Genomic DNA, 25242 nt, shown 5'->3' on the forward strand with positions numbered 1-25242 from the left:
CTCTGCTAGGGTTTTTCCCAAAGTTCTCCCCTTTTCGCAGTTTCCCCGTCGACCCAGCGAAGCACCCAGGAAGAAGAAGAAGCAGAAGCAGGAGGAGGAGGAGGAGGAGGAGAAGAAGCAGAAGCTAGCTAGGAGGTATGAAGCGACTTCGCGCTCTTCCGTTCTGCCGTGTCTGCGAAATCGGGGCGCGCGGCCCTCGTTTTAGGGTTCTTCTTCGTCACTTCGTGCGGTGTTTTTTTTTTTTCTTTTGGGGGCTTCAGGCGATTGGGCGAGGAGGGGGCTCGGAGATGGTGAAGGAAGACTATCGCGTGTTCGTGGGCGGCCTGTCGTGGGACATTACCGAGCGCCAGCTCGAAAGAGCTTTCGGCCGGTTCGGCAAGGTCATCGAGTCTCAGGTATAATCATCGTTATCTGGGCTTCGAGGCCTCCGTTCGGATTTCCCGAGAGGGAAAATCGGGCGTGTCGAGGCTGTTTTCTCTCGCAAAAGTTCGTGTTTTTTTTGTCTCGGTAGGCATGCATCTAGGGACTGGAGATTGGGGCACTCCACGATATTCTGTTTCTTGCTCATGTTTGAAATGATTTTCGTTTGTTGGAGAAGAAAGCTAGGTTTGACACTGTAAATTGGTGAGGCACGTGGGGACTGGTATTTGTTGGGTTTTTTTATGTGTAATTTTTTAGCACTTGAGCTCCGTCGCGGGTAAAATTTTTATGAAGACGGGTGTGCGAAAGCTAGCCTGGCCTACTTGGGTGTAAATTAGGTTTTTGTATGCTGAAAATCTTGTTGTTTTTTTATTATAAAGAAAATGGACAATTCTCGTAAGAAATTGTTTCATTTCTCAACGGTTGGTCAGGCTTTATAGTGCCTAGTGTAAGGTGTGTTAGAAAGTTTATCCGTCCTTTTTATCTGATTTTGTTGGAGGATTTAACTTTTCTACCTGTTCTTGCTAAATCTTGTAATTCTGGCAGCCTTTGGAAATTTACAATATGGAGTGCCGATTCAAATGGAATAATTTGGGTAGGTTTCTTAAAAGAGAAATGCTGGTGTTTTACCCTGTTTTCTGTCTATGTTACTGAAAGTAGAGTCCATTGGTCCTTTCCCGCTCTCCGATATAATTATGTTTTCATTTAGATGTGCATTCACGAGGCCAGTTAATAGCAAAAATTTATGATGAACTGGCAAAAAGGCCATTTTAAGACTAAAGATGTGAAATAATAATGAAAGGGTTCAGGAGCATCGGCTATAGTGAGATGTTCTCTCCTTTTGTTTCATGATACGGCTATTGCATTTGTACTGATGGTTCTACAGCATGACTATGTGAGGGAAACGTGGGGTGCACGACACAAGTAAAGGAAAAATGGTCAAAATCTTGATAGATAAAGTTTTTTTTTTGTTTGAATTATGATTTGATGTTATTTTGACCTGCTGGTTTGGCTGTTGGTTATATCTATATTCAAATGCTTTAGTACTATATTAATCATGGTTCATTTCTTGTGCTGCTGGATGCTGGTTTGGTTTTTTGAGATGCTGTAGATGGGTTTAGAGAACCTATTGCTCAGTTTAATTGCAGAATCTTCTGGAGGCTCATGTAGTAGAGTATATCAGAAGGCTGTTCAATGAACTAAGACATGGCTGATGTATCTAATCCAATCTTCTCTAGATCTCAGTGGATGGTTTGTGACTTTGTGGAAGGAATTACTATATTTTTTACTAAGCATGAAAGAGTCTTCATGAAAGGGTCCATACTTGGGCACAGTGGCTAATGATGCTCATACATTTGAAATGAGAGTAGCATGTAGAATTGGGGGAATTACTTGAAAAGTGAATAGAAGGTTCCGTTTTAGCAGAAGAAGAGGTTTCTCGGTAGCTTGCTACCCCAGTCTCTGCATAAAGACAGTGCGAAGTTGCTTTTGCACAATGGAAGTGCAATTTTTTTTCTTTGAGATGAAGAAACGATGCCTTGGTTCCTACAAGTTACTTGATACGAGAGGCTCAGAATCCATGCCTTTCTGTATCATCCTTTCGTGGAAATTGGATGCCGTTTGCCTCCTTTTAGTAGTTCAGGGCTTCTGATCTCTGTTTCAAGTTTTCACATGTTATCTTTGGAGATGTCAGGCGAGCAGGGGAAGTATGATTTTATCAACTGTAACTTTGCAGCTGAAAGAAATACACCGACTTTAACCATTCTTTTTGGTGAGGATGTGTTGATAACGATTCGCGGTTGCTAGGGGAATATGTTTGAGGCTAGCTTGGGATATCTGCTAGAGTGATTGGCTTATGATATCAACCATTTCCTTTTTGGCCAAATTTGCTCCTTCTTTCCTTTTTCCATTGATTTATATATAAGCAATGGTACAGAACCAAAGGACGTGGGAAGTTCAGTTCAATTAAGAGTAAATCAACAGTTGTCTCACCTATCTGGAGAAAGTCCTCTGCCGTTTTTTAGTGTCCCAAGAATCTAAAGAATCAGTTATTTTGTTGCCTGTTCGGTATTCAGTGTAAAGCAGGAGGGTTGCCGTTCCTTGATCTGTTACTCCGTGGAAAATATGTTGTAGGCAGAGTCAAATGGCTCTGCTTATCCAGCCTTGAGGAGGGATGGTGAGAAGATTCATTTTAAGTTCCATGGAGATCAAAGATTGATTGCTAATGCTGATGTTGATTGAGATTTATGTAGGACCTTTTGATATCAAACTTTTAATGGATAAGGAAACTTAAAATTAGACCCTGATGATTTGATTGCTCAATTAGAGGCTGTGGTTCTAATAAGAAATCTTTCTGCATGGGCTGGCATATGAGGCTACTGATGCAACCCAGTATATGTTCATCAACCGCTGTCCATGTTAGGTTTACATCCAGCTGCTTGATAGCCATATTGAGACTCATCAGATCTGTTTTGTCCGTCCGAGAGGAGAATCAGCTCTTCCTCAGGGATCAGCTCTCATAATTTTGTGTTATCAGTGTGAGTGGTTCCATTTGTGATTTAGTATTTGAGTTTGTTCGATTGGGTCAGCTTTTGGCAGTTTCAAGTGCTGATTGGCCTGAAAAACCTTTTGTTCCTGTCCTCTCTCGAGATACATTCTGTCCTCATAGTATAACTTCGGAATACCCTACCAAAGAGATTGGTGGTATGATGTGCGATCTTCTGATGGCGGATCAGTGACTTTCATATAACAAGGGCAATGTGGAGGTGGACACCTACAGTTGTATCTGTGTGCTAATTCTGAGAGATTGTAGATTTTCCTTTGAGTACTGTCTCTGTTCTCTTTCTTTCCCCGTTTTCTTTTCTGGAAGCAAGATATTTCACTGCAGCAGAATTATGAACCAAATTTTCCAACACAAATTTGAGGAAACATACCGTGATGTGCCATTAGCATTGAGTAATTACAGTATCCAATGACAAAAATACTGGATCGCTGTAAAGTTTTCTCTTCTGTGGGTAATGCCTGTTCACTAACTGTTGAAGGGGACTATTAAGAAATTTGATGCCGTCAGAACCCTTGACGTGGTCTGATCTTTACAGTGTTCATTGCTGGTATGAGCTGTTTGAGTTTAAGTCTCTTGGCGGCAACATCATCTTCTAGAGAAAATGAAGAAAATCAGATTTAATGGACACTTCTAGTCCATTCAAAAGTTGTCAGTTGTGTGGTCTATGACGCGATTGGCTGATGCCAGAATTGCTTTCTCAATCTTTTGGGGGTACTGAGAACGAAATTCCGTTTCAACTAATTTTGGACTGTGCAATGGCAGACCGTCTTGTGTTAGATACAATGCATTTGTTTGACTCCTTGTCATGCCTTTCTTGTTATACAAAACGAGTAAGTTCAGCTTCTTTATTACTGATTAGCTCTCTACTTACTGCCTACATAACTATGAAGCATAATTAAATTATAAGTTAATCTCTAACTTCAGTTATTATTATAAAGTGCAAAAGAGGTAGGATCCTTGAGTATGGTATTGATGAAACCATGAACAGAGCGTGTTCAACCTGTTCTCTTTCTTTCAGATATTTTCGTATGACTAGCCTGTGAACATTGTTCCTTTGTCATTTAACCATCATGTCTCCTTTATATATGCTTGGTGAAGATTCTGTATGGTCTGTTTATCCCTTTAGAATAACACCAGATTTGAGTGTTTATCTGGATTCTTGCTATGTTTATAAAGAAGCATTATGACTCATTATTTGTGAAATTGATGCAGTGGATGAGGAAAGTTGCCTCCCTTTTTCTTGTATCTGCTCTCAGGGCTGTTGCATTTAGGCTGTTCCTTTTTGTCAGTGTAGTTGAACTTGGCCGTTCATGAATCTGAAGGAATTTTACATTTTTCTGGATTTATTGCTTGTAAAATAGAGTGTATGTTTCTGGTACCAGGTAGCTAGTCGATGATTTATTTTGTCTCTCTCTCGTTGTTATCGTGATTTTGGCCTTCGTAAGGGCTTTAATCCATCTTCTTTCCCCTCCCTCTTTGGAGATTATTATTTTGTCTTGTGCTTACCTTGGACTAGGTTTTTTTAGAGGGTACTAAATGTTTGTGGTAATATATAAGCATGAGTGACTGCCAAATCAAGTGAATAAATATCTCACAGCAGCTTTCTGTTGCATATGATTTTTTTTGTCCATGATGTCAAGCTTTGGCTCTAGTACAACTTGTGTTTTAATTTCGGTGCAATTTACAAATTACTAGACTTCTGTCAAATGCTTCATTTGCACAGTTTCCCTAATGTTGTTCTTCTGTAGATTATGCTGGAAAGAGACACAGGCCGTCCTCGTGGATTTGGGTTTGTAACCTATGCAGATCGACGTGGTATGGAGGATGCTATCAGAGAGATGCATGGACGCGAATTTGGTGACCGTATTATCTCAGTGAACAAAGCTCAACCCAAAATGGCAGATGATGGGGACCATGCCTATCGTGGAGGCTACTCATCAGGGGGTCGGGGAAATTATGGAGGAGACAGGCCTGCTGGACAAGATGAATGCTTCAAATGTGGGCGCCTCGGTCATTGGGCTCGTGATTGCCCTTCGGCAGGCGGTGGACGAGGTGGGGGTGGTCCTCCACTCTCCTCACATTCTCGTTACGGAGGGGCTGGTAGTGGTGGAGATCGCTTCGGGGGAGAACGTGATCGTTTCATTGATGACCGCTATGATGGAGGCCGTTTTGGGGATAGGGACCGCTTTGAGAGCAGAGATGTCAAACATGCTGGCCGTGATCGCTATGTTAGCGACAGGTACTTGAATTTTCTTTCTTTTTCATTCAGCTATATAGAAAGGGTGGAGTTAAACTTGACTTTTGTTTACTGAGAGGTGCATTTCGTGGTTCCCGTCTGGTTTTTGGAACAAAAGTCGGTCAGCTCTACTTATTTTGTCATGTTCATCACACTTGTTCAGAATGGTATAGAGCCAAGTACAAAGCTCCTACTTGTTCTATAGATATATATATATATATATATATATATATAATATTGTGTAGGTATATCTCCCTAGATACCAACGATAAGTGCTCTTCCTTTTGTCTGGATAACAATTCGAATAAGGCGATGTGCTTGTGATGCGATACCGACATCGTCACTTGTAGTTGACATGTGTTCTGCTAATCACTCAGGTACGCATCTGGTGATCGCTTTGCCAGTGACAGATATGGTGGTTCAGATCGCTATCCTCAGAACGGTTTCAACAAAGATAGAGGCTACGACAGGGATGCCGGCCCACGAGGTGGTGGTGACAGGTACGGGAGTGGAGGGCCGGCACGGAACGAGGATCGGAGCTACCGAAGCAGGGCGGGTCCTTATGACCGTCCAAGCCGGGGAGGGCGCCCATCTTCATTTGAGCGCTACTGAACACTTGGGAGTGCGCTCCAACTGTCCTGCCTCCAGTCTTGTTTAGGCTTATATGCCCGACTGTCGGTGTCCCGCTTATCTTCAATGTAGGATGTTTCAGCTGCGACGACTAGCATGTTTTGCAAACCTCTTACTCTTCATTTGGTTTTTATCTGTGTATGGTCTGTTCATCTCGCTACCAACTATAGCGTGTTCTATGAAAACTTAGGTCATGTTTTTTCTATGTATGTGCTGCTTTTATATGGAATATGATGATGACATTGATCTACTTGGTGTTTGATAATTGCATGCACAATGGTAGACTCCTCCCTTTCTTCGAGCACCATGAGTTGGCTTGTGAACCCAAAAGCAGGAGTGCAAATAGGCAAAGTCATTGCTAAGAATGTAAGTTTCGACACTTGTATATTACTATTGGCTATATATATATATATATATTAGCGATTGTTAAATCACATTTCAAATGCATAGATTTCTAAAATTTTCAGGAGATTTAATCAATGCTAAAATAAGTCTTTAAAGAGGTCGAGTCGAAGCTTGGTTTTTCAATTGCGAGCTCAACTCGAATAAAGTTCTAAGTGAGTTCAAGGTCGAGGCGGACTTAACTATTCAACAAGTTCTAGTCAAAACTCGAATTATACTCGGACTTGAGCTTGAATTGTCAAAATACACCATGAATGGAAAAATTTACTATATACTTATCAATGTACATATATGATTCAAATTTATAGTATATTAGTTATATTCGCTCCATTAGGCTCGCAAGCTACTTGAGTATCTTCAAGCTCAGGCTCGACTAGATGATGAGCTTCTCGAACTCGACTTGATTTCGAAAAGTTGGAGAGCCAAGAGCAAGTAATCCGTGAGTCAAACTCGAGCAACTTACTAGTAGTGTACTCGCTTACACCCCCAACTTATTTATTGCTACCTGACCGAAACCCAACTTGCTAATTTATGTTCGAATCAAGTTTTTGTCCCCAAGTCATGTCGAGTCTATCTCACCACCGCCTTACAAAAAAGAATTGGCGAATAATTTTCCCTACAAAAAAAGAATTGGCTAATAGTGAGATGTCTTGGGCTCACGAGACTAATTTGCAATTGAAATGGAATTTGCCCTCCCACGCGCACGGGATAATTATCGTTCCAAGTATAGTGTGATTTGAATACATTTTTAGCGGCGACAACTCTATGTTCGTATGGTCAACATTAGCATTTATAACATGATTGTTACTCTAGAAGGAAATATAATAAATGAAAATCCTCAAATCAAATCCAATAAGAGAAATTAATACTCGAATAAGTACGATTAGGGTAAAAATCAAGAGCTTAACAGGAGATTCCACCCGTTTCTCTCTTCCATCGGAGGCACTTCAAAAGTTTGTTTCACGGGTACGGTAAAATGTTGCGAGGTGTCTTCGCAATTAAGTACGATTATGTTTTAACACGTAAATGAATAGTATAATATTTCTATTAACAAAAGGAGATAATCACACAAATAATCCCTGAATTGCGATCCAATGTGTAATGTCATCCCTATAATTTTAATTTGTTCAATATAGTATCTAAATTGAACTGAATTTTTTAATTTATCCAACGTGTTCTCTAAAATTTTGGTAAGAAATAACGAGAGAGGTGTTTTGATAGCTTTTCTCCGCATAATTTTCTAGCAATATCTTATATGCCACACGAGACTCCCCTCGTAAAGTCATACAAAATAAAATAAAAGAGATCGCGATAAAAGGATGCTAGAGTAATGAGTTACACTCTTTTTAATTTTTGCCCAAATTGAATGTAGTATGTTATTAGTTTTTTCTTTGTTCACCGCTTAAGCTTACAGATTAAAAGCCAAATGGGCAGTTCCGGTTAACTCGAATTGATTGAAGAAGAACAATATTGAACGTAATGATATATAATTCATGGACGATATCGAACATTTACAAAAAAAAATTTGAGGGACGAAATTGCATGCCGGGCTAAAATTCGGGCGACATTTGTGTCAATTTTTTTTCGTGGACACGTGTCCCAAAGAAGTCGATAGCGTGGTAAAAGTGCAACCCGACCCGCTTGTCACTTTTACAGCGCCACTCTCTCTCTCTCTCTCTCTCTTCAGAAGCCCTGCCTGAGAGCGTCCGGCGGTGAAGAATGGCGAGGAAGAAGGCCAAGGAGGTCGCCGGGAAAGGATCGTCCGGCAAGCGGAAGGCCGCCGCCGCCGCCGGCCACGACGACGACAAGACGGGCGGCGGCCGCGGCCGCAAGCGGAGGAACCGCGGCGTCCTCCAGTTCTTCGAGGACGCCGCCGACGAGATCGGCGGCGGCGACGACTCCAGCGACGACAGCATCTTCGACGATGAAGGTCTTGTAGCTCGCTCGCTTGCTCGCTCTGCGACGCCCAGCATTTGGGTCTGCATTCCAGCTTTGCATTTCCGTGTTTCGGCATGGATTTCCGGCGCTCGAGCTTCTGGGAGGGTTCGGGCGAAATTGTGGTGAATGGATGGGGGGGGGGGGGGGTTTATCATGCTTTATTCTTCTTACAGTGTTTTCCTTTCCGTCCGCGGGCTGTATGTGTAGGCGCTCGCTTAAACATGTCGCGGATTCCGAGTTGTGTTGTGGCGATGGCTGATGATGTTGAGCTTGTGTCCTGTAATTTGTGGAAACTTGAGGTTATGCGGTTGAATATGCTGGAATGGTCAAAATCTAGGGTTTCAGGGTAAGGGGAGGGCTTTGAGGTTTTTTTTTTATTTCTTTGAACTTTTTTTTGGGGAACGCGTGGTTTGCTGGTTGCTGATGCTTAATGCAAGTTCTGTTTTGAACCACTTGCAACTGGGGATCATGAACAGTGTTTGCATGTCGGTTTCTCTTTGAAATACTGCTATCCAAGCGGCTCAAAGTTGAATTGCTTCATCTTTGGTTAACGCTGGTGAGGGTGGAGATGTTGCGATCGTGTAGTTTTGCCGGGTATTTTATGATGTGAGGTGATGTAAGAAGGGCGATGAGGGTTGTTAGTGGCTTGCAAGCTTTGTACGAAGGACTACCGTCACCTTGAAATTGGTGGAGCCATTTACCTTTCTCAGGAAGATAATTTAGTTGCTCTAAAGTTGATAGGAAGCTGGAGAAGGAACACCTGCATTTGACAGACTAGAAACATCTGGAGTGAAAGCTAAAATGCATGCTGTTTAGAGTCCCGCGGTGTGGAGACTTTGCTTTATCTTTTTCTAGTTAGCTTTAATTTGATAGTCAATTAGCTCCTCCTTTGTTTATACTTGTATGTTTGTATGGCGTGCCTCCTATTCAGACAATGACCTATCTTTGCTTAGAGTGCGGTTGTATTAGTTGTTTGACTTAGATTTGGCTTGATGATGTGTCGGAGAAGATAAGTGTGCATCTCATGTCCTCTCCTACAATCTGCACTCACAATTACAAAGAATTGCATGACTTGAAGTTGCTTGTGGAGTAGTTGATTTTTTCCTCTCCCTTGTGCTAGGTTTGATAAGAGAAAATGTGGGGGGGGGGAGGATAAGATTTTAAAATTTTCCCTCTCTTTTCTTTCCACGAAAATTTTACAATTTTTCTCACCCGCTGTCCATTTTCTTCACTCCCCCTCCTTCCCAGACAAAGCATCTATGGTCAATTTTAACTTCACCTTGCAGGATATCATATTTACATGATGCAATCAATTTCCATCTTCTCTTTCCTAGTTCATATGCTCTGGGGATGTTGATTTTCAAACTCATAGTTGAATTGATCATATTGTTTTGTTAAAGGTTCATGGTCAGCTCTGGTGGTTAATGTTTATGACTCTGCATTCCATAAGACTGACTAGTCTCAGGATAATCTCGTGGCATTGAACAGTGAAGACTAGTTGTGGTCCGTAGAAAGAAGTGACGATTTTATGTTGCGTTGTAAGCATCATTCAGTGTTGAATTGCGCATGTACAGGTTGCAAACTTGAAGCCTCTTGAGGTGTGATGATGAGTTATAAAATGACTGATCTTTATCTTTGTCCATTATGCTGTTTATTATGTGGTAACAGGTTTTATGGAAGAAGTTGATGCTGTGCAAAATCTCAAGAACGATTCATTTAAAGCACATAACCTTCCAGTTTTCCCCAAAGAAGAGCAGTTTGAGGAGGAATTCGATAAAATTATGGAAGCACGTTACAGAGATGGTTCGGCGTTGGTAAGATTTGCTGATGAATATGATGCCAAGGACTCAGTTGATGGAGGTTCTGGTATGCCTTCTGTTAAGGATCCAATGGTCTGGAAAGTTAAATGCACGGTAGATGTTTATTTTCTTTTATTCTGTGATATAAAGCCAAACTTTTCGATCTTTTCTGGTTTCTTTTCATGTTCTTCCTGCCTAATAGGTTTTCTCCCATTGACTAAATGTTTCAGGTTGGTCGAGAGAGAAATTCAGCCTTTTGTCTTATGCAAAAGTTTGTTGACTTGATGTCACTGGGTAAGAAGATTCAGATTATATCTGCATTTGCTATTGACCATGTCAAAGGTTACATTTACGTCGAAGCAGACCGTCAGTCTGATGTAATTGAGGTAACTGATTTGTTTTTGGCCATTAGTACATGAAAATGCGTATATTCTTTATCTACTTATTTGATTAATTGATCTATTTAGAAGTCATCAGTACTTCTTTTATTTTACTTTCAAAGGTTTATTTATGGTAATGACTGGTAAATGGTCATTCCATTCTTATAACAGTCATGTAGGGGCCTCTGTAGTATCTATACTAGTCGAATAGTGCCAGTTCCAAGAAACGAAGTTTCCCACTTGCTCTCTGTGAGAAGCAAGCGCAGTGAAGTCTCTGTGGGCATGTGGGCCCGTGTGAAGAATGGTAAATACAAGGGGGACCTTGCACAGGTATGATTTCAGGGGTTAGGTTGCTATTGGTTCTCGAATGTACCTATTACTTATTCATTCAAAATTATGTCTTGTAGGTTGTTGCGGTAAATGATGAGCGAAGTAGGGCAACAGTGAAGCTGATCCCCAGAATCGACTTACAGGCGATGGCTGAGAAATTTGTAATTATTTAACTTAGTTCTGATAATACTTTTCTCCTGTAGATATCTTTCTCTCAGTTAATTCTTAATCAGTTATTGGATCCTGAATTGTGTAACTTGACGTGGCTTTGTGATTGTGTTGTGCTACTTCTTGTGGGTTTTTTGTACTCAGTTGCCTTGTTTCAGAACAGCATGACATCTCAAGTTCTTTCGTCCTCATCATATGTGAAGGAACATTTTTATAAGTTCTTCATGTTATTCTTATAGACATTAAGCTTTGTCTCGTTGCTGATTATAAGAATTCTGGCCACTAATGGCTGGCTTTACATGAAAGTTTTAGTGGAGGCTGTTTGAAGCACGAAGTTTCTACTGCTTTGTGAAGTCTGATGGCATTATGATTTATTTCATGAATTTGTAATCATAATTTGTGATCAGCATATTTTCCTTTTCCCAGGGTGGGGGCGTTTCTAATAAGAGAACCGCTGTACCAGCGCCCAGATTAATCAGCTCAAGTGAACTTGAGTAAGTGTAAGATAGATAACTTAGTCAACATAGTTTATCAGCTCTGGTTTATGATACATATCTTTCCATCTTGTGTTCAGGGAGTTTCGTCCTAGCATGCAATATCGGCGCGATCGTGAAACTGGAAAACATTTTGAGGTTCTTGATGGATTGATGCTCAAGGATGGATATTTATACAAAAGAATGTCATTAGAAGCATTAAGCTTTTGGAGTGTCATGCCTTCAGAAGAGGAATTATTGAAGTTTCAGCCTGCTGAGAATAATGAATCTGGAGATGTAGAATGGCTTTCACAGCTTTATGGTGATAAAAAGAAAAAGCGAATGGTAGAGTGTGATAAAGGGGGTGAAAAAGGAGATGGCTCATCGAGCTCCAATTCTGCAAAGAAATACGAACTATATGAACTTGTCAGTCTTGGGTGAGTCTTTGTTTACTTATGTAGTGATAATTGGCCATTATGTGTCAATCACTTGGATTTACTTTACCTTTCCATCTATTGCTCCTTTTTTCCAAATTTAATTTGAATACTTGCATACATTGCACTTATAGGGGAAAAGATTTTGGTCTTATTGTTGGCTTTGACAAAGATGATAGTTACAAGGTAGACTTTTCATATCTTTCCCTGTCTCATTTTATAGATGCACCTTTTAAACCTTATATGTACAGTTGTTATTTCTTATTTTCCTGTTACTGGTTTATCATTGTGCCAGATCCTTCAAGAGGGCCCAGAGGGAAATAAGGTATTAAATGTGGGTGTTCATGATATAAAGAATGGACCCTTTGAGGGAAAGTTTACAGCATTTGATCAGCACAAGAAAGCCATTTCAGTTAACGACTCAGTTCGGGTGCTGGAAGGTCCATCAAAGGTTGGTAGCAGTTTCTACACAGTTGTAGACTAATTAATTTTACTATTGATTAATGTGTGCACAGACTTCAACCTTAGCATTCTGATACATCCTTTTGCAGGATAAGGAAGGGATTGTCAAGCAAATCTACAGAGGGATTATCTTTTTATGCAATGAGAATGAGGAGGAAAATGGGGGTTATACCTGTTGCAAAGCTCAATGTTGTGAGAAAATGAAAGCTCCAGTTAATGCATTCTCTGAAAAGGTTCTCTTTTTCTGCAATCTCTTGAATATTTGAAGGTGCTGAGTGTCTTTGTTTTGCTCCTTTCTGATACATGAGGTTTTCTCCTTCCTTTTCTCTGTTTTAAACTCTACGACTTTCAGGGTGCTGAGTCGGGTTTTTTCGGATTTGATGATTCACCGTCTTCTCCCAAATCCCCTTTGTCACCTAAGAAGTCCTGGCAAGCAAGGGAAAGCAACGACTGTAAGTATCTAACTACTTAGTGTAACTGTCCGTACATTTCGTGTGGTTGAGTAATTAGCTTCTATGTGAAGTTACTCGAGGTGATAAAGATGGACCATTCTCGGTTGGGCAAACATTGAGAATCAGGGTTGGCCCTTTGAAGGGATATCTTTGCCGTGTCATAGCTGTAAGGCGTTCTGACATCACTGTGAAGCTTGACTCTCAACAAAAAGTTCTTACAGGTTTGTTTATCATTTTGAACTTGTTCTTCTGATTAGATCAGTTAGCATGGTGACATTGTCACATACCCTCTTATTGCTGCAGTTAAATCGGAGCATCTTGCCGAGCTCCGTGGAAGAAGCACTGCTATATCGAACGGGTAGGTTTTATATATTCCATGATCTATGAGTATTCCCGAACTCTGAGATGCACCTATTCTTTGCTCTTATGTAACTTTGGTGGGTTTTTATAGGGTGGACCCTGATTCCAGTACTTCAAAACCATTTGATCTTTTTGGAAACGAGGGATGTTCTACAGGTGAATGTCTTAGATTACCCAATTGGTACTGTTCATATAACGAATGTTCATTTTTCATGTATTGTTTTGCTAAATCACATCTTCGAATCATTGTGTTACGAGGTTCTATTTGCATCTCCTGATTCATTTGGTTTGAAAATTTTCTCTGATCTTTGTTCTCTAATGCTCTGCTCTGAACAAATAGCTTTGATGTCTTTCCTTTCTCAATTTCTTTATTGGCTTAGTTTTTTGGACAACTTATAAAAGAGATGCTCCTAGTGATTGAAATTAGGTGTCATAAAAGATTTTGTGTTCTTTCATATATGTAGATTGGATAGGTGGAGCTGGAGCTTCAGCAGGTGGCAGTGGCTGGAACACTGGAGGGTCATCTGCTACGGGGTACTCTCATGGTTATGTAGCTATTTATTTAATGCATATCCAAACCAAAAAAGAAAACAGATAAGCCACCATTTGCAAGAAATATGCCCTGCAATTTTAGAACTTCCGTTGCTTTCTCTTGTGCTTGAAATGAATGTCTTCAGCATGGACGTTTGTGTTTCTGTGGACCAATTCAACTATAGTCACATGCCTGGTCATAGAGTTAAAGAGTAGCCTCTAAGATCTACTTTACTTATTCACCGGTTTTTCAGTTATATGATTTTGCTTGACATTGTGACTGCAGGCCTTTGATATGATTTTGCTTGGAATCTGTCCCTCAGTTCTTGGTTTTTTGTGCTATTAGTATTCTCCTAAGTGTTCTTTGGTTACTGAACATCAGCTCTATGATTAGAATATCTGATTCTGCACCTCTCAATGTGAGTGCAATATTTGTAACTTCGCTATCTATCATAGAAATTTAGAGCTCAGATAAAGTCCAGTTGCCTAAGTGATCTCAAAGAATAGGTGCAACTTTTATTCTATCAAATGCCTAAGTACAGGTCTTAATCCAGTATTGGGTTGTTAGTGGAGGCAGTGCATGTGGTGGCATGACTATTTTACCAGTGGGAGATGGTCTATTAGCTGTCGATGTCTTACATACTCTATCTTCTACACAAAGATTGAGATTGTTTTTTGCTTTAATCACATAATGGTAATTGTGACAACCCTTCATTGCCTCTTCTTTATTCTAGGAGTTCGTGGCCTAGTTTTTCTGCCCCAGGATTTCCGGTTAGTAAACTTACTCTTGTTACTTTATGTTTTTCTCTCTTTTCCATTCCTTTTTTTAATGCAAATGTCTGAAGTATCTTAGAAAAAATGGTCTGGCTATGCAGGTTCTGACTGAACATAATTCTGCAGATCCGTCCAGCTCTGCAGGTTTTGATTCCAAAAAGGGTCAGGAATGTTTTCATACGTTTGATCTTTGTTTTATCGTACATGTCGTTGTGTTTGAACCGTCTTGTATCCCTTTGTTTACAATTGTGTAGATGTAGAGGACAACGGATGGGAGATAAAAGTGGCTCCAGAGCAGAACTCCACCTGGGGTAAAGCTGCATCTGATGATAAAGTGGCCTCTAATAATGATCAAATAGGTGGGTGGGGAAAAGGTGATGACATGTGGAACAAAGCTAGCACAAAAGGTGGTTTTGGTGGCAGTTCATCAGGCAGCTGGGGTAAAGGATTGGAACAAACTGGAGATGCTGCAGAATCTTCTAAAAATGATGCAGGCAATTGGGGCAGTGCAACACTTGGAGCTGGGAATGAAAAGGATAGGGATGTCACCAACAAAAGTGCATGGAAGGATTCGGATGAATCCTGGGGAAGAGGGAAGGAGGATAATACTGTTGGTTGTGATAAAGGCGGTTGGAACAAACCAAAGGCTTCTAGCACTGATGGAGGTTCTTCTTGGAATAATTGGAATAATCAAGATGCTAGTTCATCATTGGGAAAAGCGGAAGACCCTTCAAAAGATTCTCAAAGTTGGGGTGGTGCGAACCTCAAGACAAAAAGTCATCTTGATTCCTCTAGTGAGGCTGCGGCTTTTGGAGAAAAGAATAAGGATTTAAGTGATAATTGGGGCAAACAAGCTGGAGTTTCTTGGAAGAGAGCAGATGGAAGTTCTGGGAACGCAGCTGGTGAGGGCTCATCACTAAAGAGAGATGAAGGGGTTTCTTCGTGGAAGAAACAAGATGGAGTTTCCTCATGGAGTAAATTAGATGGTGGGAATGAGAAAGATGGCTCTTCTACATGGGGTAAACAATCTGACAGTTCTTGGGATAAAACAAGTAAAGGAATTTCTTGGACTGAATCACAAGATGAGTCTAAAAGAGATGGAGGTTCTGGGGAGAGAGATAGCAAGAATTCTTCTTGGGGTGTACAAGATGCTGGTTCTTCATGGGGTAGGTTAGCTGATGAGCCTGGACGGGTCGGAGGTTCTTCTTGGACCAAGGATGTTGGAATCTCTTGCAATAAAGCAGACGGGGTTTCATCATGGAGTAAGCAAGCTGATGTACATAAAGAAGATGGAGGTTCTTGGGGAAAAGGGGATGGAAGTTCTTCTTGGGGTAAGCAAACTGGAGGGTCTTCGTGGAACAAACACGGAAATGAGGACCGAAGTGACAGATGGAGTACACCTCAAACTGTTGGTGGAGATCAAGGGCGCAGAGATTGGGGGAAGGAAAAGAAAGATGATTCGAATAATCAAGACTCATGGGAGAGGCAGAAAACATTTGATGGGGGTCGTGGGTCAGGTGGGAGAAGAGGAAGAGGTGGTCAACGAGGTGGTGGTCGTTTTGGAAGAGGAAGATCATATGGTCAGGATTCGTCATCTGGATGGAAAAATGAAGGTATGCTGCAACTACTCTTTAGCCTTTGCAGATGTTCCATGTACTGCTAATTGGAGTACTTTCTGTTATAGGTTATAAAACCTTGATGGGGGACTTTTTTACAGTACGTAGGTATGAAGAATCATGAGTTTAATTCAGTGAACAGCCAAAACACCAGACACTACTTTACTAAGGATAGTGCGAAATAAAAGAGAAAGAAGAAAGTTTACTATAAAGTCGACGATTGCATAGAACAACTGAAGTTTGGTCAAGCGTATTGAAGTTGAAGAAACAATAGATGAAATAAGTTGACGAGATTTTTAAAATTGATTTCTTATTTTTCCTGAAATCTGGATGATTAAGTACGATTGATTTATTTTGCTCGGTTAAATCAAAGTCAGTTTTTAGGCGTTCTACCTGTTTATTTAGTGGCTTGATTATATATCGCTAGATTATCCTGTCTTATAAATTGTCATCATTTATGTGTGCCACATGGCATTACTTTCACTGCGGTATATTTCCATTTCTCTTTGTATGCTCGAATAGGTTTCATCAATATAAAATTTATTATACATATTTTATTATGTAATGTTAGTTATCTGGATACACATCCTTAAATTTTTATCGCATAAGTAACAAGCAAACTTCATGGATGAAAATTTTTGTAGTAAATTTGGGAACAATGACAGTAAAAAAACTTGATAATATTTACATTTCTTTAATATTCGTAATTTGTTGTAGAGATCGAAGATCTTTTCACCCTCAATCATTACTAGTTTCTAATGTCAGGTGAACCTCTGCTTATTTTCAGTATGTCTAGTCTGGTTTCCTTTCGCTATAGACTTTCCTCGTATCATATTTTATTATGTCAAAAATCATTTAATTAGGTATTGCTCAGGAAGTTTGTGATATTTCTCTTCAGGTGATGGTGCTGCATCTTGGGTTAAAGAAAAAGGTTCAGGCGGTTGGGGAAGCTCAGAGGGATCCTGGGGCAAAGGAAAGGTGGATTCTTCTGGGGATTGGGGTCAAGGTGGATATGAGAGCCGCGATCAAAGAGGCAGTTGGAACAAACCCAAGTCTTTTGGTGCTGATGGAGGATCTTGGAATAGACAAGATGAAGGATCTTCCTTGAGTAAGCCGGTTAGAGGATCTGGGAATGATGCTGGAGTTAACTCTTGCAATCAGGAACCGAAAGCTGACTTTGCATCTTCCTGGGGAAACAACAACGAAGGTTCAAAGAGTGACTGGGCTAAACCCAAGGACTCCTGGGAGAAAGAGAAGGGGTATTCAGGAGCTGGTGGATGGAGCAAAGGTAAATTTGGTGGCAACGATCAAACTGACAGCTGGAACAAGCCAAAGATTTCTTCTGGAGGGTCTTCATGGAACAATCAAGGTCAAAACGCTTCATGGAATGCACAAGAGGGAGACACTTCAAGAGCTGGGGATGACAAGTGGGATGATAGGATTGGAAGCCTCAATAAATCTTCTTCCAGTGCTGCACCATGGGGAAAGAAAAAACTCACAAGCAACGCTGAGAGCAGCGGGAAAAAGTCCAAGGAATCTTGCGACACTGGAAATGCAGATTCTGGTGCAGATGTGTTGAATAAAGGTGGATCTACTGGCCAGGAGATGGACCAGTGGAGCAACCCAAAGGCTTCCAATGCCGCCGGAGAGTCATGGAGCAAAAGCGGAAGCGCTTGGAATAAACCAGATAAAGATTCTTCATATAGTAAGCAAGATGGAGGCTCTTCTTGGAGTGGTTTGGGAAGTGGGAAAAATGTTGATGGTTGGAAGAAAACTGACTCTTCTGTTGGGGGAGAGGGGTCTGGTGGTTGGAACAAGGGATGGTCTGGAAACAAATATGATTCTGATGGTGGGTCATTGAATAAATTTGGAGGCTCTTCTGGTAAAGAAAGTGGAGAATCCGCATGGTGCAAACAAGGTGGTGGGTCCTCCTGGGCTGGGCAGGGAAGTGGAAACTATGGTGATGGTGGGAAGAAAACTGAGAATTCTGGTGGAGGAGAAGGGTACGGTGGTTGGAAGAAGGGATGGTCAGGAAACAAAGATGGCCCTGGTGGAGGGCCATGGAATAAAGATGGAAGCTCTTGGAAGAAAGAAAGTGGAGATTCTTTACAGGGCAAACAAGGTGGTAGGTCCTCCTGGGCTGGGCAGGGAAGTGGAAATAATGGTGATGGTTGGAAGAAAACTGAGAGTTCCGGTGGAGAAGGATCTGGCGGTTGGAATAAGGGTTGGTCTGGAAACAGAGATGATGCTGATGATGGGTCTTGGAATAAAAATGGAGGCTCTTCGAATAAAGAAAGTGGAGATTCTTCATGGGGCAAACAGGGTGGTGGGTCCTCCCGGGCTGCACAGGAAAGTGGTGCCAGTGGTGATGGTTGGAAGAAAACTGAGAGTTCTGGTGGAGGAGAGGGTTCCGGTGGTTGGAAGAAAGGATGGTCAGAAAATATGGATGATGCAGATGGGAGCAGTTGGGAGAGGCCGAGACCAAAATGATGGGGGCCAAGGATGGTCAGGTGGGAGAATGGGGAGGGGAGGCGGCCAAGGTGGTAATTGAGATCAATTTGCTGGCGCACGATAATATAATTGTGGTCAGTCTGCAGGATGGAATGGCCGATGTTTCTAAGTGTGGGACTTCCTAAACCTTTTGGGACGCATAACTTGCCAGCCTTTGTTGATATTTTGGTAAGTACTACTTTGCGGTGAAAGTTATTTTTAGGGACGGCGGACAAATGTCTAGAATATGTTATGGAACAGTAGAAATGTTTGGAATATTATGTTGTTTCTGTTGTTAGCCTTCTGTTATATCTGCTACTCATTTGAATGTGCTATTTGCTTTGGTTGTCGACTGAAACTTTAGTGCATTGAGTGATTAAAATCAAAATTTAGTGACCTAATTGCAAACTTCACAAAAACGTAAGTGATAAAGGACGAAATTTACCCAATTTTATGTCTATTTTACGAAACTTGTTGCTCAGGTAGTTGGCCAAGTGGTACAAGTTGCATTGTTCATACTCAAACAGTATGAAGAAGCCTTGGTCCTAGGTTAATCTGTGGATGACCCTTGTGCTATGTTGATCCTTGTGCTATGTTGATCCTTTCGCATTCTACAAATTTGCATTGTGGTGGGTTGCGTCATGTGGTGATGGGCATGCCGTTCTAGGTAGTAGTTATTACTCAAATTAGACATTTTATGGGGTGTGTACCAAGTATGGAACTCCTATAATAACGCTATGCGTTTGGTCGTCCTGATTAAACAGGATAGATGGATATGATAGTGATAAGAAATCCTGGGATTTCTTTATATCCTATCCATTGTTTGGTGGACTACTTGATTTAAAGTTGGATATGATAATTTTTTTTTTCTATTCACGGGTCCGGGAGGAGTCGGTGAAGGAAAAAAACCCGAGAAATTTTTTTGGTGAAAGCGCACAAGGTGTGGGGATGAAGATGACGGCGAGTGGAGCATAGGGTTTCTAGAAAAATAGGCATTATAAAAATATATCCTATCCTGGCTTTTATCCGGTCGACCAAACGCGTAAGGGGATTACCAATGCTAGTCGCCCTTTCACCTTTCCGTGCGAAGAAATTTCTTAGTCTGTGAGACTTATCGTGTGATCGGTGCTTTGAATAATCTTTATGTTGTATTTGCTTCTCGAATCATCAGTTTGAGTCCCTCTTGCATAGAAATAGTGAGTGTTGGATGTTCGAGGAGAAGATTTCTGTCACTGTTGCAATTTCATGTTACATTTTTCCAATATACCGAGGTAATTTTTTTGTAGTGGACTCGAGGTATGGAGGGTAATTCTGTGGTTTAAGATGCTGGGTACAAAAGGACCGACTGTAATGAACAAGAAGGTAGCTGTGTAATTCGAAAGAGAGGACGATTAGTTCGTCGCTCTGAATGATATGATGCTTGGTTTTTTTATGGATAAGATCAGCTTTTCCCGGGAGAAAATCTAGCGGAAATTGCTATTGTACTCGAGTATCGATCAAACCATATTCTCTTTGCAGTGTCGTAGTTTTCTACAAATTGAAAACAATTCCTTGCACAAACGATGTGATATTGTACTCTAGGATTTAACCAAATTCGTCAAGACATATGATGACTAAAAGACGGACAGCGCCCTAGGTATTTTCTCTGCTTGATCCTCTCATCCTAAATTCCCAATTCGTGTCATCGCTAGGATTCTATATGGAACGCAGATGTTAATTAGGAGCTTAGTCTAAAATCGGCAGCTCCTATTCTTAAACTTTTAACATGAATCGAAACAATATGACGACTCAATTCGATCAGTGCTAACAAATTCGAAAATTGAAGACAAATTGATGTCTTAAGGGCCTAATTTGTGACCCAATCTTCTTACCTCAACTGAGTTCATGTTTAACCAGTGAATTACCGAAGTAATAAGAATGCCCTCGCTCCAAATGAAGGTAAACATCTTCACTCGTCGGATTTGTGCCGTTACCTCGCCATCCACCGTTGATTTTGCCTCCATTAGTCGCGGTAGATTCAACTAATCGAAGTTTAGAAGTAGAAATTTCACTCCAAACGGGATACAATCCCACGCCATTACCGTCACGGAAATACCGTGCCGTGCATGTGGTGGAAATAAAACCGACATGTATGTGCAAATCCAGTTGGTACCTTGCAGCGCATGTATTGTCAATGCAAAAAATTCGTCACGTAGATTGTCTCCAATTGATAGGGACGGAAATAGTTTCCTTTGAATAGGTAATCCACAAAGAGACATCGAGTGTCTCAACTTTTGGAAATATTGCCCAGTCCACACGTACAGATTATATTAAAGAAGTGCCAAATTGTGTCTGATTGTGTAAAGACGTTTCGAAACTGCTTACGTTGTGATTATAACCAGTTGCGTACTTATTCAATTCTAGCTTTTGGGTCGATATGAACAACGTTAGCCTGCAATGGTAATGTCACAATCAATCCAACGCATAGAGCTTGGCCAGTTCCTCCTTGTCCATTTCTCAAGTCCTGCAGATGCTAGATTCATGAGGGCCTCTTATAAAAATCAATCGCCATGAAAATCGGGCTAGTTCGATTATAAAAAGAAGGTTTCCGATCGACCGAGGAAAAAAAAAAAGGGTATGCCAGGAGAAAGTTTCCGGGGCCGGAAGAAGTCCTCGTCCCGAGGCCACCACAAGTTCGTCGGAGTGAGGCAGAGACCATCGGGGCGGTGGGTGGCGGAGATCAAAGACTCGTTGCAAAAGGTTAGGCTTTGGCTAGGGACTTTCGACACGGCGGAGGATGCGGCGCGGGCCTATGATGAGGCCGCCAGGGCCTTGCGCGGGGCCAACGCTCGGACAAACTTCGAGCTGCCTGAGTCTGAGCCAAACTCTAGTGGTGGGAACGGCAGCAGAGGCAGCTGCATCACGGATAACTTGGTGCCGTTCTCGTTCGACGAGATGTGCGGGAATGGGAACGAGGCGGAAGGGCTTGTGGGCGCGTTGAAATCGAGGCTGTTTGACGGGAAGTCACCAAACATGCTTCCACCCCTGAGCAACCGGCCCGCCCGGCCGAAAGTAATGGAGGACTCATCTCGCAGGAACAGCACGAACAAGCTCCGCGTCTCGTCCGCCCCGACTGCTCCTGTCTCTAATAGGCTCGCCAATCCCGCACAGGGTGATCCCAGCAACTCGGCGTCCGTCCAGACCAAGAGACAAAATCCTGAACACTTCACTAGCTACGACCATCAAGAGCGGCACGAAGTCGCGCCAGTTCATGCGCAGATCCAATTTCAGTACCCTGGCCAAAGCACGGCGATCACAAGCACTGCTATGTGGTCTAGCGAGCCATCCTTCGAAGTTCCCTGGGACACCAACATGAACCCAGCCCTGGAAAATGGCCTATTCGACCAGGGCGCCGTCAGTGACACCATCTTCACGCCCCAGGCATGGCCAATTTCCGAGGCTGCCGGGACGAGCATCAGCACTCCCTACACGGATCAATGCTCCGCGGAATTGTTGGCGAGTAGGAGCTGGAAAGTGAGCTCCATGAGCATGGCAATGTCTCAAAATGATCATCAAACGGGCATGGAATGTGCTTGGCCCACTGAGCAGCAGATGCTTCACTATGAAAACAACTTCCCGGGTGGTGCCAATGGCTCCTGGGATCCTCTCCTCCATGCCTTCTCAGTGCTTCACTGAGTTTCACACTGAATCGGAACGCAATCGTCGCTCGCGACCTCCGGCTGATGGTATTCTTTTTCTCGCCGATGCGTTTTTTAACAGCTAATTATTCTTTGTCCGCCTCGGAAAACAAAAAAAAAAAAAAAAAAGAGAGAACGACTGATTCTAGCAGGGTTAACTAAAGCATTTGAAAGTGCTCTTTCTTTAGCACCATCTTTGTTATGTAAAAGGAGACTTACAGTGTCATCTTCATTGTATCAATAAAAGCACAGCCGCTTCCTTTGTAAGCTCAAATTAAATCAATAGCGTTCTGATATCTCCGAGTATCCACCTCGTTACTGGTTAGATTCATCGAAATGACCAAGAATTTAAGTCCCGAAATCTGAATCACGCGACAAAGAATATGATCGACGGAGTTCTATTTATCACCGAATTTTCGTTACCATGACCGGGCAACGATAGAGAATTACAGGAACCTTAGTCACCTGCAACCATCAATCGCTACTTACGTAATTTTTCCTCATTTTTTCTGCGACTGCCTAAGATTTCTCACTCGAAGATTTTACAGAAGAGGCATGTTATGTTATCTAATACAGATAGTCAAAGGCCTTGTGAGGATTAATCCATTGTTTCTGGAGATTATTTTTCAAGTAAGAAGCAATTTGGAGGGCAATTCTCTTCGTCTCACGGAAAACTAAACGTCGCTTTAGAAACAAAGAATATTTCCGCGTAAAAGAATATGCAGACATAGATTATTTCGACAATCGATATAAATTCCCCTAGATCGTTTTCCTAAGCAATAGAAATTGTGCCATAATTAGGAAAAATACTTTCCAAATTACTTATATTTTGCGAAACAAATAGAGCCTAAAAGAAAGCGAAACGGGAAGATTACCAAAAAAGTCCTAAACCTTTTGCAATTGTGCCAATTCAGTCTTAAACCTTTTTTTTTTTGCCATTTCAGTCCTAAACCTTTTACAATTGTGTCAATTCAGTCCATCCGGCCACTTTTGGCTGGCCGGCGTTGACGTGGACGCCGGCCGGCTGACGTGACATTATTTTAATATTTTTTTTCCTTTTTTTTTTTTCCTTCTTCCCCTTGGCCGGACCGGCCAGAGGGAGGCTCGCTGGCGAGGTGACCTCGCCCGGCCATGGCGAGGTCGAGCTCGCCGGCCATGGGCGACGGCGAGGTCTCGCCAGATCTGGGCGAGGCCTTGCCGTCGCCGGCCATGGGCGAGGCCGAGCTCGCTCGGCGATGGTGAGGCCTCGCCTAGATCTGGCGAGACCTCGCCGTCGCCCATGGCCGGCGAGCTCGACCTCGCCATGGCCGAGCGAGGTCGACCTTGCCCATGGCCGGCGAGGTCGGCCTAGCCATGGCCGGCGAGGTCACCTCGCCAGCGAGCCTCCCCCTGGCCGGAAAGAAGGAAAAAAAAAAGGAAAAAAAATATTAAAATAATGCCACGTCAGCCGGCGGGGCCCGGCCGGCGTCCACGTCAGCGCCGGCCGGCCAAAAGTGCCTGGATGGACTGAATTAGCACAATTGTAAAAGGTTTAGGACTGAAATGGCAAAAAAAAAAGGTTTAGGACTGAATTGGCACAATTGCAAAAGGTTTAGGACTTTTTTGGTAATTTTCCCAAAGCGAAACAATAATACCGATCCTCCAAAGCGATATATATCGATAACGGTTCTTTTTTCTGTACAAAAAAAAAATAAAAAATACTCAACATGAAGATAGGAAAAACCCATAATCACATAAACCGGAACTTCCCAAAATGGCGTAGATGTTTACGAGCGAATCACCCTTGTTCTCGACCATATGTGTGGATATGACAGGACATATGCTCCTAAAGATAGAAAGCGCGGTTTGAACATAAATTTCCCCGAAACTTTCTGATAAGGACATGAGATTCTCGTAATTAGCAATAGCACCCTGTTTTATTTTATTTTTTGTTTTTTTTTCTTGCAGGTTGCCAGGAGGAGCACGAGCAAAAGCATCATTAATAATAATAATTTTAACATTAAATCATGCTTTGCCAAAATGGGAGTCCTACAAAACCGTCACCCTCGCAAAGAACAACTCATCATGCACGACAAACACTAGCATTTTATAGAAAACTAACAAAATTGACCCAAAAAAAAAAAATTAGAAAGCTAACAAAGATTTGGTCGAACATTTTGGTCTATTAGGGAAAAATAACATGAATTTAAAGTATAGTAGTATAAGAATATCTCCAATTTATGTTAAGATAGTACTAGACACGGTAGGAATCGCCTTATTATTATATCGATTACTTTCGAATTGCGAATTTGTCCATGGCTTAATGTTTTTAAATTCTAAGTTATATTGAGAAAGTACTAGGCTTGTTAGCTTTGGATTCGCTTTATAACCAATTACTAAATGCGGGAAAAATATGTGTCTTTAATCGAGTTGCCTCGATTTTGACCTTGTTTATTTTGAGTAAGCAAAACGAATTTGCGCAAAAACATTAAAAGATCATAATAAATCCTATTTGTTTACGGGTACAGCACTATCCAGTAATTTGAGAAAATTACCAAAAAAGTTATAGATACTGCACTTTTGCCAATTCAGTCATGAATTTTTCAATTGTACAATTGAGTCCTAAATATTTTCACGTTTTGCCAATTGAACCCATCCGGCAAAGCTGATGTGGACGCCGGCCATCCTACGCGGTACGGCCGGTGCTAACGTGGATCATTTTTTATTTTACTTTTTTGAATTTTTATTGATTTTTTTTTCTTCTTTTGTTTTTTACTATGGCCAGTGAGGGTTGCCAGGCCCTCTCCCCGTCGGTGAACCAACAGAAGTACATCGTGGCCCTTGGGGCCGAGAAGGACTCACTCATCGAGTCAAACAAGGCCATGAAGAAAGCCATGTGCGATTGGAAGCAGTAGCTATTCTCGGAAGCCGCCTCCAAGCTCAAGGTCATCTATAAGAAACCCCCAGCTTCGCAACCCGGTATTCTCTCTTTGTAAAATTTCTCAATGTTGACAATCCATGAGTACTCGATTGCAAAAAACTAGGGTACTCTAAATGTCAGTTCGAAGGCGGCCTCACTCGCGCCTACGATGGCCACGTCCAGATTTGGATGAGGGCATTGCAGCCCT

General features: G+C 41.8%; 3 protein-coding genes across 5 annotated transcripts; all 3 read left to right on the forward strand.

Annotated features, from left to right (window-relative positions):
• The first annotated feature begins 260 nt into the window (after positions 1-260).
• On the forward strand, positions 261-6099 carry LOC115661618 (glycine-rich RNA-binding protein RZ1C). 2 transcript variants are annotated; one of them, XM_030583847.2, is made up of 4 exons: positions 284-395; positions 1659-3813; positions 4732-5222; positions 5597-6099. In XM_030583847.2, the coding sequence occupies exons 2-4, from the start codon at positions 3664-3666 to the stop codon at positions 5829-5831; spliced, it is 876 nt and encodes a 291-aa protein (XP_030439707.1). In that variant the 5' UTR covers positions 284-395; positions 1659-3663; the 3' UTR covers positions 5832-6099. The 2 variants fall into 2 exon arrangements, with proteins under 2 accessions (XP_056168994.1, XP_030439707.1); XM_056313019.1 differs by lacking the exon at positions 1659-3813 and having other exon boundaries at positions 261-395.
• Positions 6100-7941: 1842 nt separating this feature from the next.
• On the forward strand, positions 7942-18756 carry LOC115664450 (protein RNA-directed DNA methylation 3). Of its 2 annotated transcripts, none has more exons than XM_056312963.1 (19): positions 7942-8181; positions 9858-10102; positions 10219-10374; positions 10540-10698; positions 10776-10859; positions 11293-11360; positions 11441-11776; positions 11908-11959; positions 12069-12224; positions 12325-12468; positions 12588-12687; positions 12759-12908; positions 12991-13045; positions 13139-13203; positions 13512-13581; positions 14313-14349; positions 14454-14514; positions 14607-15965; positions 16867-18756. In XM_056312963.1, exons 1-19 carry the CDS (start codon positions 7971-7973, stop codon positions 18456-18458), a joined length of 5100 nt encoding a protein of 1699 aa, XP_056168938.1. In that variant the 5' UTR covers positions 7942-7970; the 3' UTR covers positions 18459-18756. The 2 variants fall into 2 exon arrangements, with proteins under 2 accessions (XP_056168938.1, XP_056168939.1); XM_056312964.1 differs by having other exon boundaries at positions 14613-15965.
• A 2318-nt stretch (positions 18757-21074) lies between these two features.
• On the forward strand, positions 21075-22133 carry LOC115664449 (dehydration-responsive element-binding protein 2F-like). The gene has a single exon (XM_030586473.1). The coding sequence runs from the start codon at positions 21075-21077 to the stop codon at positions 22131-22133; it is 1059 nt and encodes a 352-aa protein (XP_030442333.1).
• Positions 22134-25242: the final 3109 nt, after the last annotated feature.

Source organism: Syzygium oleosum, unplaced genomic scaffold (genome assembly GCF_021117445.2).
Source record: "Syzygium oleosum isolate NSW1041296 unplaced genomic scaffold, Sole_v2.1 Sole_v2.07, whole genome shotgun sequence".
NCBI lineage: Eukaryota > Viridiplantae > Streptophyta > Magnoliopsida > Myrtales > Myrtaceae > Syzygium > Syzygium oleosum.

What these genes read in the sequence shown, in the direction of transcription:
- LOC115661618 (XM_030583847.2), top strand. Translation starts at nt 3,664, where the DNA reads ATGCCAGAATTGCTTTCTCAATCTTTTGGGGGTACTGAGAACGAAATT. An exon ending in TTTCTTGTTATACAAAACGA is followed by an intron (nt 3,814 to 4,731) that starts GTAAGTTCAGCT and finishes GTTCTTCTGTAG; the next exon opens with ATTATGCTGGAAAGAGACAC. An exon ending in GATCGCTATGTTAGCGACAG is followed by an intron (nt 5,223 to 5,596) that starts GTACTTGAATTT and finishes CTAATCACTCAG; the next exon opens with GTACGCATCTGGTGATCGCT.
- LOC115664450 (XM_056312963.1), top strand. Translation starts at nt 7,971, where the DNA reads ATGGCGAGGAAGAAGGCCAAGGAGGTCGCCGGGAAAGGATCGTCCGGC. An exon ending in CAGCATCTTCGACGATGAAG is followed by an intron (nt 8,182 to 9,857) that starts GTCTTGTAGCTC and finishes ATGTGGTAACAG; the next exon opens with GTTTTATGGAAGAAGTTGAT. An exon ending in TTAATGCATTCTCTGAAAAG is followed by an intron (nt 12,469 to 12,587) that starts GTTCTCTTTTTC and finishes TACGACTTTCAG; the next exon opens with GGTGCTGAGTCGGGTTTTTT.
- LOC115664449 (XM_030586473.1), top strand. Translation starts at nt 21,075, where the DNA reads ATGCCAGGAGAAAGTTTCCGGGGCCGGAAGAAGTCCTCGTCCCGAGGC.